We start from the raw sequence: 14,840 nt of genomic DNA, 5'->3' as shown, positions 1-14,840 counted from the left end.
GATTGAACAAGTGTGGTGCTTCATTAAACACTGCTGCCACCAAGTGGCCTTTAGTATTATTAGTTTCAAACCAAAAAGTGTTTTGTTCTCTCAAGGCAGAATGGAAAGAAGAATAAATGGCGTGTGAGGTGCCATGGGCACAAGACGGCTGAAGGATGAGGTAAAAAGTTAGGCACGTTCTTCTGAAGTGGGGTGGAGTTTCCCCCTTTCAAAGGGGGCACCTGCCTCCTGATTTTAGCCCTATTTGCATCACAGTTGTATAAATCCAGACCCCACTGGTCCTAGATCTGAAGACTCCCACAAGCTCTGCATGGCCACTGTCTGAAGCCTTGAGGTGACGAAGGCGGCTCCTTTCTGGCTCTTCCGGAGGACTGGAAGTGAACTAGGCTGCACCGCTGAGTCGTGAGGGAAAGGGTCAAGTACCCAGTCCATTGGATTGTCAGGAGGAGTTCTGAGACTGGTTCCTCAGGGGGGGAAGTGGCTGGCAGGACTCCAAGGAAGGGCAGCTACCTCTCCCTTTGGGCTACTAACATGACCCCACCAGATGGGCACATAAAAACATCTTCAGATAAGGCAGCCTAAGGAAAAGCAGCACAGTGGATTGAGGCGGCACACTCGCTGCACAGCCTTGCACAATGAGCAAGAAATGTTTAGTAACTACTCCCTTCTTACTCATTTTCCCGGTGGGTATTTTTAAGCTGGCTTCTAAGTCCTCTCGCAACACACCTGCCACCCTTCTGTTCTGCCATCAGTTTTTATGTGCTACTTTTTCTTTGCCGCAAACATTCCTGTTGTTTTCCTGTATTTCCTTCATGCGGAATTCTTTGATTTTCCCGTATGATAGCCCCCCTCTTTCCATTGCTAAAATATTTAATCCTACATTTAAAAAAGTCAATGTATTCTCTTTGGAACATGAGGACTTTACAATGGGATGGATCCTACCCTGATCCTACTGTTCCACTGAGCAAACTTTATTCATTTATTCATTCATTAAAATATTTATTTTAGGCTTCCTGTCTTATTACTAGGAATATCAGAGACCCGCTGGGGACGGGGAATACCCCACTCTCACCCAGTCCCCGCTTACTTGGCCAGTGAGGGTGGGGCGTGCCTCCCAAGGCAGGGAGGCGTGGTGTGCTCCCACATGCTGTAGAGGCCCAATTCAGGCCAGATTCAGGCTGAATTGGAACGCTGCAGGGTGCTGGAGCACTCCTGAGCTCCACAGCAGCTGGATTCAGTCCAATGTGGGCCTGATTGTGTCTGAATTGGGCCACTGAGTAGCGTGGGAGAGTTGCCTCACTCTGCAGCAGCCCAAATCAGGCCCCGATTTGGCCCCATAGGGAGCAAGGGAGCATTCCCAGGGCAGCCCATGACCTGTGCAATAACATCATTTCCCAGAAGTGACATCATTGCTCAAGCTGGGAGTGCGTGCACACGCAAAAGGGCAAAGTACAAAGTAGGAGCTGGGTCTCACAGCTCCTGTGGGGGGAGGGGCTAGGGGGACCTGGCAAACCTACTCGTTACCAATGCTGATTTCTCCACCTCCTCTACCCCTCTGCATACCCCACACTATCCAATCACACTTGCTATTGTCATTCACCGTCTATTGTCATTCGGCATCTGAAATCACTCCATTCTCCAAGATATAAGGACAGATGGACTCAAATTCTAGCTGGATCTGAAGAAGTGAGCTGTGACTCACAAAAGCTCATATCCTACCACTAATTTTGTGAGTTTAGAGGGTTGTATTATTACTACTCCAGGTTATAGAACAGAATTAAGACCTCCATGTTTGCCACTGGTGGGAGGAATTGCTCCATTCTGTCTTTGGACACACACCCCTCCCACTCCCATGCAATCAGTATATGCCTTTCAAAGGAAGCAGCCGTTGGGGCAATGGAAAGCCAGTGGGCAGGCAGGTCCTTGGCAACCTCAGAAGGGGTCAAGAAGATGCTAGCCTTCTCCTGTTTCTCCATCCTGACAAATTCCGTGGATGATCTGCCGGTTCCTTCCAAATCTCGTTTTATGGGATGAGGTTCAACGACACAGAAGAGTGATCTGATTTTAATTTGTGCCTCTGTTGAAGAGAAAAGGATTTGCACCTTATCGGAGCCAAGTGGAAATGGAAGCTTTCTTTGACTGAGAATTTGTTCACAGGGGAGACTGAGAAATGTTTATGAAAGCACACACAAACACGCAAACCAATCGCTACTAAAGTAAAATACAGACATTCAGAGAGGTGGGAGAAATCAGTTGTCTCTTCCATGATTTAATATTTACCTGCAAGTACATTAGCAAAGGTTATACACCTATTAAATGTAACACCTTTTTAGTTTTGACCTTTAAAATTAAATATGAAGTACTGTGAGATCCTACACATGGTTACTTGTACATCCCACTGAAATGAACAAACCCGCCTACTCTAAGCAAATGCTAGTTGCACCTTCCCGCAATCTTTATTTTTATCCTGCGGGGGATACTTCAGCAGAAGCAATACTCTTTTCCTGAGAACAAAGTGGTAAGCCCCATCCTTCCTCAAACAGTTGCTGGGAGACAGAGGCAAAGGGTAGGGGGCTGCCAGTGGACTTTGTTTGAGTGTCCCCTAGAAGCATCTGTCCGGCCACTGCAGAAAAGAGGATGCTGGGCTCGACGGACCCCTGGGCAGATGCAGCCGGCTCCTTTTGCAGAACAGCTACTATTTATATCCTACCAAGACAAGTTTCATTTCTGGTAATCCACATGAGGGTGGGGATGTGTTGGGTTTCCTGTTTTGAATAAGTTAATCGAGCAGAAAAGTACTCCAAAAAAAAACCTGCAATGAAAAACCAGCAACTCCGAAACAGCATCTTCTGGCTTGGTCTGAGCATCAAAAGAAGCCGGGAAGTGACTGTGAAAAAACTGAAGAGCATCATAGAAGCCTGACAGCACCAAAAAAGGTGGCATCTCCATCCAGGGCTATTTTGGCTCCTCTCCTGGGTATGGTCAGCTGAAGTTCATCTCCTTCTTCTAACCTCGCAATGCCTGCCAAGAGATCCAAATATCTTTAAGGGCAACAGACTCGCCTATAGAAATCTAATCATATATAAACACTTAACAAATCTTAACCGCTGTCATTGGATCTAGTACTGTCATTTTTGAAAAAGCTTACGACACAGAGAGAAAAACAAAAGCAACTTGATCTAATTGTTATTTAAACCTCTGTATATCAAACCAGTGGTGCAAAACTCTAGGTGGGACATGAGGGACACCCTTAAAGCTCAGGAGGAATCCAGTTTGGGTAGCAGGACCATAAACATAGCCAAGGTTCAGGTTTGGTTCAGACACTCATCTGGGTATGGGGGGAAAGCAGGTGCCACCCTGCCTCTACCCACCCTTCTGGTTTCTAAGTACAGATGTTTATTGCAGTGCAACTCCTTTCCATTCGTTGGCTTGGATCCCACCAATGACTGCAGTGGACCGAAGGGTTTCCATCTGTGGAAGCAAGACTTCTCTGCTTCTCCCACAGCAGCCCGAAATGCCCTCTTATATGTTAGTATGGGAGATGGATGGGGAATAGGTGGAGGTTTTTCACAGGAGGGGAAAATCTGGGGAAAAATGGGCCCGCTTGCAGAGATGGTCATTTTACACTGGATCCATAGTGTCCATTGTGTTGTGTGCCTGCAGGAGTACCTCACTAGGTTGGGTTCAGGCTGGATAAAAATCAATGTTGCTGTTTTTTTAAACAAACAACTTATATCTGAACAAGTGAGAAAACTATTTTGATACAGGAAGAGAATTGAGAAGAAAGAGACAGAGATATACAGCTCGCCAGATCTTTAAAACTACAGAATAAAGCCTCCAGAGTGGGTTATTGCTTGAAGTATTTTTGATTTGGTTTGGATATTATACCTATCAACGTATTCAAAGAACGGTAGCCATTTTTCCATAAATTTAGAACTTACAGGAAACTGTTCTGCTATATAAAGATCAATATGAGTTTTTTCCAGTATAAAAGGATTCCAGACTTTTTCAAACCAAGAGTCTACAAATGATTTTTTTTTTAAAAAATCAGATTTTTTAAAATTTAAATTGGATTTTTTTTAATGAAATGTTTTTTGAGGAAAAATCTATCTAAAGTTTTCTATTTAAGATACATTATAGTCCAAAGGCTATCATCATGAAATAAGGATTGGTTTTTAATTATGTAGCATGTGGCTGCCTATTCTTGCAATGTTTAAATTCTTTGGTAAACGAATTCCATTAATCCATTCACAATGTCATGCCTTTCCAGAGGTTTCTGTAAGATCATGGGTCATTTTTTCCTATCTAGAAGATATTATCACAGAGGCTTGGTTTTACAGTTCTCAAAACTGAATTTGTGTCTGCAGAGATCACGTCTCCACAGCAAAAAGGTTATAAAATAAACATACACAGTTGAGAAAAAGACCTTAATCCCATTGTTCCTTTGCAAATCTTTGTACACAGAAGCAACCCTTTACCTCTTTTAAGTGCCAAGTTTTGAAAAATTCAATGAATCGAAGATTGTTGGGAGTGGAATAGATCTGCACAAGAAGCTGAGTGAGAGGAATCTTTATGTAGAAAACCATGATTTAAATCTAGTCTTACTGACTAGTGATTTAAATCGATCCGATTTAAATCAAATCCACCCTGGTTGGGTTTCAAGCTGCCTGAGAGAAGAGAGAATGTTGCACTCAAACATGCACAAAAGCAGAGCCCTGGGGAAAGATGGGATGGAGGCAGCAGCACAGGGATTGTGGAGCTGAGTTTAAAGGGTCGAGGGAGTATAGGGGCAGCAGTCATGCCCAACAGGTTTCTGGGATACATGGTGTGGCAAAAATCAGAATGTATATCTGTGTGCAATTCATAAGCAAACACCTGATTATCTCAACTGGAATTCTTTAAGAAGCATGTAGATATATTGCAGGGGAGTTAGGAGAAGGCAGCAGGTAGGTTTGCCAACTCCAGGTTAGGAAGTTTTTGGAGATTTGGGGATGGAGTCCTGGGGGCTGGAGTTTGGGAAAGGAGCTCAGCAGGGATGTGATGTCCTAGAGTTTGCCCTCTGACGCCGACATTTCTTCCAGGAGATACCCGAGTAATTGGAATGGTCAGGGCTGTGGAAAGTAATGCCTAAGAGGGAAGGCTGAAGGCACCGGGCGTGATTTGCCTGGAGAAAACTGGTTTGTCAAATACCACAAGAGGGTTTCACAGGGAAGAGGGCAAAGACTTGATCATTGCTCTTCCAGGCGGCAAGCTTCAATCTAACGGATTTAAGTTACAGGTGGGCAGATTTCAACTGAACATTAGAATAAACTTCCTAATGGCAAGGGCAGATAGGAAGCAAGTAGTCTCTCCTTCACCAAAGGTCTGTCTTCAACCAAAGGTTGGACAGCCATCTCTCAGGAAGGCGCCAGCTCTGTATTTCTTGCACTGAGCAGCAGATTGGCCTAGAACAGGGGTGGCCAAACTGTGGCTCGGGAGCCACATGTGGCTCTTCTAGACATATTGTGCAGCTCCCAGAGATCTCTGAGTGCCGCTGGGCCATACATTTTATTTTTAGTTCTCTCCCTCCCTTTCCTCCTTTCTTTCCATGTCTTTCCCACCCTTCTCCTTTTTTCCTTCCTTCTTTCTTTCCATGTCTTTCATATTTTCAATAAAAATGTTGGGGTTGCCAGGTCTGACTCAGAAAATATCTCGGGACTTTAGGGGTGAAGCCTAGCAAGGATGGGACGTCACTTTTGTGATGTCACTTCCAAGTCAAAAGTCAGGTGATGGCTCTTCCCAAGCTCCACCACTTCCGATGATGTCACTTCCAGCATACGGCACCAAAACCCCACCTCTTCCTGTGATGTCACTTTCAGGACACTCCCCCAAACCCACCACCTCTTCTGAAGTCACTTCAATGTCTTGTGGCTCTCAAACATCTGACATTTATTCTATGTGGCTCTTACATTAAGCAAGTTTGGCCACCCCTGGCCTAGAAGGTCTCTAAGCCCCCCCTCCAATTCTAGGATTCTATTAATATCATCATCAACCATCACAAAAACTCTTTCCAATGCTGTGTACCTTCATGAGCAACTGCTACAGGATAGGGTAAGTCAAGACAATCAGTGTCAGGAATCTCTGGATACTGAAAACAATGACTTCTATAGAAAAGTGTGATTCAAAGCGCATGCGTGCACATACGCAAGCACACAACCCACCCAAACTAATTCAAAAAGAGTGCAATACATTTTCTAAGTGTCCCCTCCCCCACTCCATCCCCACCACACCGTCAAGTAGGGACCGACAGACACCATATTTACCAGCCGTGTAACACGAGTTGTTTGGGTTTGCCTGTGGCATATTTTGGATGCAACGAAATAACGTCACCAAACTGAGGTCATCACCCACCACGTTGGCTTTCTTCCTCTGGATTAAGTGCCCCATAACAAACAGCTCATCTGTATATAAAACCTAAAGAAAAAAAAAAAGAGGGACTGTTTACTATACTATTGAACGCTTCGAACAACTTCAAGAAAATCTGTTCACTGGTGTGTTTTTTTTACCTGACCATATATGAAAAAGTAGCCAGCCTCTCTAACCAATATTTTATTCCCTTGCTCTTGCAGAGCGGTTCCTCTTTTAAAGCTAAGCAGCCATGGAACTATACTTGCACCGTCTAAAAAAAGAACAAAATTATTATGAAATGTGAATACACACATCCTTCCAGTTAGTTTTGTGAAAGAGAAAAGTACAGCCTCCGTACTTTCTAGCCCAATCACGTCAGATCTCAGAAGCTAAGCAGGGTCAGCCCAGGTCAGAACTTGGATGGGAGACCACCACGGAATTCTAGAGTTGCTATGCAGAAGCAAGCCATGCCAAATCATCTATGTACCTCTCCTGTCTTGAAAACCCTGCAAGGCCACTATGAGTCTCCTACGACTTGCTAGCATTTTCCATCATCATATTCTCTGGAGATCAGTAATTTCTACATGAAAGATAAGACCTAAAGTTCTACCCAGGGCTCATTTTGAGGCGGAACGTGCAGGAACACAGTTCTGGTAGTTCCCCAAAGAGGTCATGTGTCAGGTGGCCCTGCCCTCCTCTTGGCCATTTTGGGCCCATTTCGGCATGGATTGGGGCCGAAACAGCCCGGATCGGGCCTCTTATGGGTGGTTGATCTCTCTCTTGCTCAGCAGCAGCCCGATCTTGACCATTTTGGGCTCTTTTTCAGCCATTTTGAGCCCCTTTTTGCCATTTTGAGCCCAATTTCGGCCCTGAAAGGCCAGGATTGGGTCCAAAACAGTCAGGATAGGTGATGTAAGGGGGTGTGGCATATGCAAATCAGTTATGCTAATGCCATATTTCTGGTGATGTCAAGGGGTGTGGCATATGCTAATGAGTTATTCTAATGAGTTCCTCCAGTTCTTTTTCTACAAAATGACCCCTGGTTCTACCAGTAGAACTTGCACAGATTAGTCTCCCTGGGGGTCCATTGGAGCTAAGCCCCCTCCCACTTTCCCATCACAGCTATTTCCAAAAATCCATTCTGGAAATTAGCCACCAGACTTTCAGTGTAGCCTGGGGGGAAAACAGAAGGCTCTGGTACCCACAATATTTAAGTGCACACACTACGGAACCAGGCATAAGAGAAATCAAGGTGTGTCACAGCCCAACCCACACGTGTACTTCATTGAGACAACACTAACATGGGGAAGAAGGGATGTTCTAGACCTAAAGGGAAAGTGAGGCAGCACTACTGGACAGTTATCCTCAACATGCCCAGAACAGGATCGTACTTGAGCGTTGCAGTACCCAAAATGGCACCACAGGGCTGTTCTGCTCTTTGGCTTGCATGAGAGGTTGGTAGCTGGCCTACGGCAAGAAAAGACAGTGCCGCATTACCTTGTTGCTGAATGTTGCTTTTGCTGTCAGCCATCATTTGCAGACATGGCTGTAGTACTAAAGAGAGAGATTTTAAATTAGAGAGAAAACATTATAAGGAAGCAGCTAAAACTTTTGCCCTAGAGCACCCCCGCAAGGGTAACAGCCTGAAAATTCAGGAAGGGGTGGAAGTAGGTTCTCCAATTCTGCACTGCAAAATAGCTGGAGATTTGGTGTAGAGGCTGAGGAGGCTGGAGTTTGGGGAGGAGAATTGTCCTCTTAAAATGCCACTGTCGGAAGTATCAGGGGATTATGGCAGAAGGACACATCAGGGAACTGGGACTCAGGCCAGTCATGCCAGATGCAGGTCTTGTTCCACAAAACAGTACAGATTGTTTTTATCAGCGGCATGCTGATAAACATCGGCTTCTTGAGCATCAATTCATTATGCTCCTTATTGGAACAGATGAGCTAATACAGAGAGCTTTCCCATCTACAGATTTTAACATGTTCTTTGACGTGAATGAAGAGAAACTATATTTACTCCTCGTAACTTAATTTTGTCATTCTCATGGGTACTTTTTATTCACTTTTTTGGAAAAGAAAATAACCTTACTGAATAATAAGATTTTAAGCCTTTCATGTTGTGAAAAAAATTAAGTGGTACAGACCAGGGCTTTTTCCCAGCCGGAACACGGTGGAACGGAGTTCCGGAACCCCGTGAAAATGGTCACATGGCTGGTGGCCCCGCCCCCTGATCTCCAGATAGAGGGGAGTTTAGATTGCCCTCCGCGGAGGGCAATCTAAACTCCCCTCTGACTGGAGATCAGGGGGTGGGGCCACCAGCCATGTGACCATTTTCTCTGAGGGCAACCCACTGAGTTCCACCACCTCTTTTCCCAGAAAAAAAGCCCTGATACAGACCATTATTACTATGCTGGCGCCGGAGAATAAAGCAAGCAAATGGGTGAGTGGCTTTTAGCACTGCCGAATTGTATGTTTGAGATTTGGGGATCCACAGCACAATCTCAGTGAAGCAAATTCTTCAATCCCACTATCTGAAGAAGGGAACTTTAAGTCTCGAAAGCTCATACCCTGAAAATCTTGTTGGTCACTGAGGTGCCATTTGACTCAAATCCTGCTGCTCTGTTGCAGACCAACACAGCTAACCACCTGAAACGTTAAATATTCTTTTGAATAGTAGTATCTGAAGAAGGGAGCTTTGACACTCCAAAGCTGAAAATCTTGTTGATCTCCAATGTCTCTCAATACCCTGAAAATCTTATGGGTCTCTAAGGTGTCACGAGACTTAAATCCTGCTGTTATACTGCAGAGCAACACGACTACCTACTGGAAACTATATTCGGTCTCACTATATATGACATCACAGCTCCTGTCATCGTCCTTAATCCCATGATCCTCTCTGGGTCCTTCTCAGTTTTTTTTTTCAAATCTCTTTGCTCACCTGCTTCACCGACATGCGGCGAAGATCTTTTCCTTCTGTTTCTGCTCCACATTATCTCTTGACTACTTTGATGCAATCCAGAGGAGATTCCCTGCCAACAATCATGGGGGCACCATTACAAGATGTTCACAACATCCCGGATAAAACAATCCCGTTCCCAGAGGCCTCGGGACTCACCTGGCGAGAAGCTGCTTCGGCCACCTTCAAGCGGGGAATGAGGTCCCTGGCTTCTTGGATCTCGTCCAAAGCCCCCAGTGACACAGGGAAGGAGGTCATTGTCTGGACCCTGCAGTTCAATTTGCTGCTCAGAACAGCAAGATCTGCTTTTAATGCAATCATGTGGTAAAGAGAGATTGCCGACAAACAGGAGGATGCGAATGTTACAAACCCCAGAGAGATCAGCAACAGCGTCCCTCGGCAATCCAAACCATTTACAGGAGGAGGAGAGCAGGAGGTGTAGCCTTTCCCTCGAGAGTAACTTATCGATTTCATGGCTCTTCTTTGAGCAAAGCCCGATGGAAACGGCAACTGCTTCGCATTCTGGGGAGGAATGTCTTTTGCCTTTTGCATCCAAGACAGAATAGCCCCAAATTGCCCACAGCGCGCACGCTTCCTGTCATGCGGCTTTCCTGATGCAAACATTACAGGCCACGTACGTCATTTCTGCTCTGTGGCTTGACAAGGATCATTGTCTCTGTGGTTCCTCCACTCGCCTTCCTCATTTCAATTTCAGTTCATTTTATGCCATTTCGACCCTGCGGTTGTCAGCGACCCTCATGTTCAGAAACGCTTAGACTGTGCATTTTAAACAGCTTTGCATTCTGGTTTACCTCTCAGATAGAGGACTGAGTGGGAAGCCCATAAGCTGCACTGTCCATTTCTTCTATGTACCAAACATTTAATGGCTTTGATATTTTCATTTCCATAAATAGGAACATAAGTAAAGCCTTGTTAAGTTAGACCAGTGGTCCAGCTTTCTGTCTCACACAATGGCCGATTAGTTCCTCTGGAGGGCCAAAAACATGACACAGAGGCCAAGTTCTTTCTCCAGTGTTTTAAGTGAGTAGCCCTGTTGGTCTGTAGTAGCAGAGCAAGATTTCAGTCCAGTAGTACCTTAAAGTCCCGCAAGATTTCAAGGGTTTAAGCTTTCCAGAGTCAAGCTTCTTGACGAAGCTAGTCTCTGAAAAGCTTATACCCCAGAAATCTTGTTGGTCTTTTAAGGTGCTACTGAACCGAAATCTTGCTCCCCCAACGTTGGCTCCCAGCACTGGTATTTAGAGGTTTACTACCTCTGATCATATCTTTAGTCACCATGGCTAGTAGCCACTGATGAATCTATTTTTCCTAAATGAATTTATCTAATCCCCTTTTAAAGCCATCTCTACTTGTGGTCATCACTACATCCTCTGGCCGTGAATTCCACTTTTTAACAGCTCAGTGAAGAAGCACTTCAGTGGGAAAGTTCGGTAAGATGTATTTGATATCAAATACGATAAACCTTGTTAAAAAGCTGTCTTACACGGATGCCTGGAAATGTGATCTTCGACGGAAGTTGCTCTATGGGATTTCATGTTATGTGTTTCATTTTTCAATGATTTAAGTTTAGAACTGTGATTTGTTATTTACTCCCTCTTAAAGACAAAAGGGCAAGATGCTTCTTTTGAGTCTTCATTGACCATCACAGCACAATAGTAGTCTCTTCCTCATCCAGAAATCCCCAATCATTTAAAATTGTTCCAGTTCTGATGATTATAGATTGGGTTGTTGAAAGATCTCATCTCGGGTGCATCTCCTGTACTGCAAAATCTTAAAAACAGAAAGCTTCATCTGGCTCCATAAAACCAAAGTCTAGTAGCAATGTTTACTCCAGCATGAATTCTCATGAGCTTCACTTCTTCTGATGTATACTGGAAGGAAATAATTTTGCAGTTTTTCTAAGAAAAATTACAGAAGTGGGGAAGGAGAAGTCGGGGGCAGAGCGAACGATCCCGGTGTGATCTCTGTGTAAGGGACTAGAATGATTAAATTGTTAAACACAGTCGATGATGAGAGATCAGAGGTTCCAGTCGCTCTCTCATGGGCTGCAGCTTAGACTTGTGCATGGGAATTTATTTCATTTTTGTTGTTAATTCCAAAATTATTGGGCAGTTTTATCTAGTTTTGTTTAATTATTGTTTTCCATTATTGTTTCTTTTTCATAGTTCTGTTTCTTTATTATTTCCTATTGGTTTAAATGGAAGACAAACACCCCTCTCCTTTTCTCAGTTCTATATTAGAATTCTATGGCCGTCGTCACATGGCCATAAATTTAGCGCCAAACTAGCGCCATCTCCCGCTGAATAGTCACCTTATTCCAGCTCTCCTGCGATTTCGCCATTCTCCCCAATTCACGCTTTGTGACTCTTTGTCGTCTTTAACTACATCCATGTGAATGCCCTGGATCGACTATGAACGCTTCGCAACACCAAAGTGCTCACTCTCCCTGATCATCTGTCTCACCTAACACTGATTCTCCTGCCCTACACTCCCACAAGCCCCAGCGCGACCCGCAATTAAGCCTCAAAGTAATTTTTTAAAAAAAACCTCAGCCTTATAGCGCTATAGCACTATTCTGCCATGGGCAGGAAACCTCTGCTACCTATCACGGTTGGCTTTTGGGTTGGCCCAGCACAACATTGGTATAACAGAAGAGTGATATAGCGCAAATATGCAAAAAAAATTTTTTTAAAGGGGCGGGATTTTTAGGGCTCCGTTTCCAGAGGCACTTTGACTGACCGTCGAATTGCACTTTTCCCTTTTAATGTGACTGACTGGAAGCGCAAGCAGTCGTCAAAAGATGGGAGAATCCATTCTAATAACGATAACAGAAGAAACGATTTCTAGTGCAAAACTGACGAAATAAGGGCCCGTGTGACGACAGCCTATATTAGAATTGGACAAAACTCAGGAAAATGGTAGTATTCCCTGAGGACACCCACACTGCCAAATCTCAGATAGAATAAAGCCCCCTCTCTTTTTTTGAGGCAATGAAAGACACCCGTGTTTAATGTTATAGTCTATGGGACAAGTAATAGGAGAGATTCCAAGCAGTAATACAGACAACCAGGGCTTTTTTTCTAGGAAAAGAGGTGGTGGAACTCAGTGGGTTGCCCTCAGAGAAAATGGTCACATGGCTGTTGGCCTCGCCCCCTGATCTCCAGACAGAGGGGAGTTGAGATTGCACTCCGCGCTGCTCAGCAGCACGGAGGGCAATCTCAACTCCCCTCTGTCTGGAGATCAGGGGGCGGGGCCACCAGCCATGTGACCATTTTCAAGAGGTTCCGGAACTCCGTTCCCCCACATTCCCCCTGAAAAAAAAGCCCTGCAGACAACATTGCAGCCGTGTTCATGTGATGTCTGAAAATGGCTGCGTACTTAGGCCTTTGATTCTTTTGCCAAGCAGCTCAACACAGCAGTTAAAAAAGGGGGCAGTGAAGTTAAGTAACTTCATAGTCAAAATACTTAACCCTCCGTAGCTGGACTTCCATTTGCAATGGTAACTGAACATATTTCACACTGAATTCTGTCCAATGGGCATTGCTGAAAAACGCATCACCAAAAAAAGCAGATTCTAATTCTTGCATGCATGCAACACTTCCTGCATATATGGAGCCTCTAAATGGGTCAGCATAAGTGGACAGTGCGATAAGAACGTAACTTTTATTCCCTGACAACCAGAACCACGGCTTCACTTGGAGCTTTGAAACTGAACAGTGCATTACTAGTCAGAGAAATACAGTTACACTGAAAACAGACCACACACCGCAAGGGGAAGATGACCACCACTGTAGATGTAGTCATTTATTGCATATGTCAGTACACAAAAGTAGAAGTTGAATTTTGCAAAAGGAAAGTCAATGCACTGTAAAAAAAAACGGAATGAAAATGTCTGCCTAGTGTTTCTTTTGTTTGCACACAATAACATTAAATGCTGAGGGTTAAAAAACACACAAAATGACAAGACGCAGCTTGTGACTTTATCTGTAGAAAAAGACACAACTCTTGTAACATTTGAGAACATCCTGATTCTAAACATGCTTACTCAGAAGTAAGTCTCATCAAATGTAATAATACTTGCTTTCTAGTAAGCAAGTTTAGGATTGCAGCCTTATTTGGATCTTAAAACATTCTTTATATGTAAACATAGAATTTATACCTCTGCATGTTTATTATAATTTGTCTTTTAAAAATCTACTTTATTCGAACTAGAAACAAAGTTTTATTCCACTTGATGCAGAAGGCATAGGTTTTGGCAAGAGCTCTCCTACAGAGTTGGAAAGCTCAGTAATTTACAATAAAATCCTAATAGAGAAAATCTGAATTTCATTACAGTTTAGGAGTCTGAATTTTGTAGATATGACAGGCTGAAAAGTAAATTGGGGCAGCAAGAGAACTTATCTCACCCCAATGCAAGTTATTTGGATACAAGTTCCACTGGTTTCAACAAGTTCATTTCCAAGAAACTAGTGATTAAGACTGCAGCTGCAGGTGGGATGTAAACTCTGCCAGATTAAGTAGCTGGCAAAGTGGAATCATGTCATTTATAAAAAATAAACACATGTTGGACTCCACAAACTTGTGCTATATTATTTCAAATGTCGCCCTAGACTAGACCTGTTTTTACTTTGATGGGAGGTCTAATAATTGAAAGGGAAGGGTAATGTATACCTTTGGCAATGGACTAGTTGGAGCACCGTCTTCCCAGCACAGGTTCTGCAAGAACAACATGCAAACATTGTCCCCGTCTAAGCCTACATCAACCAGAGCTTCAGTGGCCCCTGCAGGCTCATGTGATCCCCGGAGCAGCTGTTGCAGCACACGAAAAATGGATCAGACGTAACAGCTTTCTGGAAAATCCCGTGCATCTTAGATGCCAAAACTATCCAACTCTTCTAGCGTAATGAAAAGATGAAACTGCTGCATTTTGTTTAAAATGTGCCAAAAATCAAGAGGAACGGCATTTTTCAGTAAACTACCTCTCACAATCATCTCCTGATCTTCTGCCTGGGGTTCTCTTGGCTCACTGTACTGCTGGGAGGCGCTGCACTTCCAGAGCCGGTGACAGACCCAGGGCTTTTTTTCAGCTGGAACGCGGTGGGACGGAGTTCCAGCACCTCTTGAAAATGGTCACATGGCTGGTGGCCCCGCCCCCCTGATCTCCAGACAGAGGGGAGTTTAGATTGCCCTCTGCGGAGGGCAATCTAAACTCCCCTCTGACTGGAGATCAGGGGGCGGGGCCACCAGCCATGTGACCATTTTCTCTGAGGGCAACCCACTGAGTTCCACCACCTGTTATCCCCCCCAAAAAAGCCCTGGACAGACCCCATACTAAGGCCACTTGTGCTGGCGCAGAAGTTCTAGGATCATATTGGTGAACAGGTGATGGGGCTTATTTTCTCTTGTTTTCTGTAAAACCTGAGAACAGAAATGTGTTTTCAAAAATTAGACGAAGGTAACACAAAGCTCCCCTCTT

General features: G+C 44.3%; 1 protein-coding gene across 2 annotated transcripts; it reads right to left on the bottom strand.

Annotated features, from left to right (window-relative positions):
• Positions 1–2,240: 2,240 nt before the first annotated feature.
• On the bottom strand, positions 2,241–10,421 carry TNFSF13B (TNF superfamily member 13b). 2 transcript variants are annotated; one of them, XM_055001419.1, is made up of 6 exons: positions 9,506–10,421; positions 9,329–9,419; positions 7,885–7,941; positions 6,546–6,658; positions 6,303–6,453; positions 2,241–3,021 (listed from the first exon to the last, which is right to left on the bottom strand). In XM_055001419.1, the coding sequence occupies exons 1-6, from the start codon at positions 9,968–9,970 to the stop codon at positions 2,909–2,911; spliced, it is 990 nt and encodes a 329-aa protein (XP_054857394.1). In that variant the 5' UTR covers positions 9,971–10,421; the 3' UTR covers positions 2,241–2,908. The 2 variants fall into 2 exon arrangements, with proteins under 2 accessions (XP_054857394.1, XP_054857402.1); XM_055001427.1 differs by lacking the exon at positions 7,885–7,941.
• Between the last annotated feature and the right edge of the window lie 4,419 nt (positions 10,422–14,840).

Source organism: Eublepharis macularius, chromosome 1 (assembly GCF_028583425.1).
Source record: "Eublepharis macularius isolate TG4126 chromosome 1, MPM_Emac_v1.0, whole genome shotgun sequence".
Classification (NCBI taxonomy): domain Eukaryota; kingdom Metazoa; phylum Chordata; class Lepidosauria; order Squamata; family Eublepharidae; genus Eublepharis; species Eublepharis macularius.
Note: the sequence above shows the minus strand (reverse complement) of the source record. Positions and strands in the feature narration are given on the sequence as shown.

Coding starts and splice junctions, on each gene's coding strand:
- TNFSF13B (XM_055001419.1), bottom strand. CDS start 9,970: ATGTTTGCATCAGGAAAGCCGCATGACAGGAAGCGTGCGCGCTGTGGG. Junction 9,420..9,505: donor CCGAAGCAGCTTCTCGCCAG/GTGAGTCCCGAG, acceptor GATTGTTGGCAG/GGAATCTCCTCTGGATTGCA. Junction 6,659..7,884: donor AAGCAACATTCAGCAACAAG/GTAATGCGGCAC, acceptor TTCTTTTTTTAG/ACGGTGCAAGTATAGTTCCA.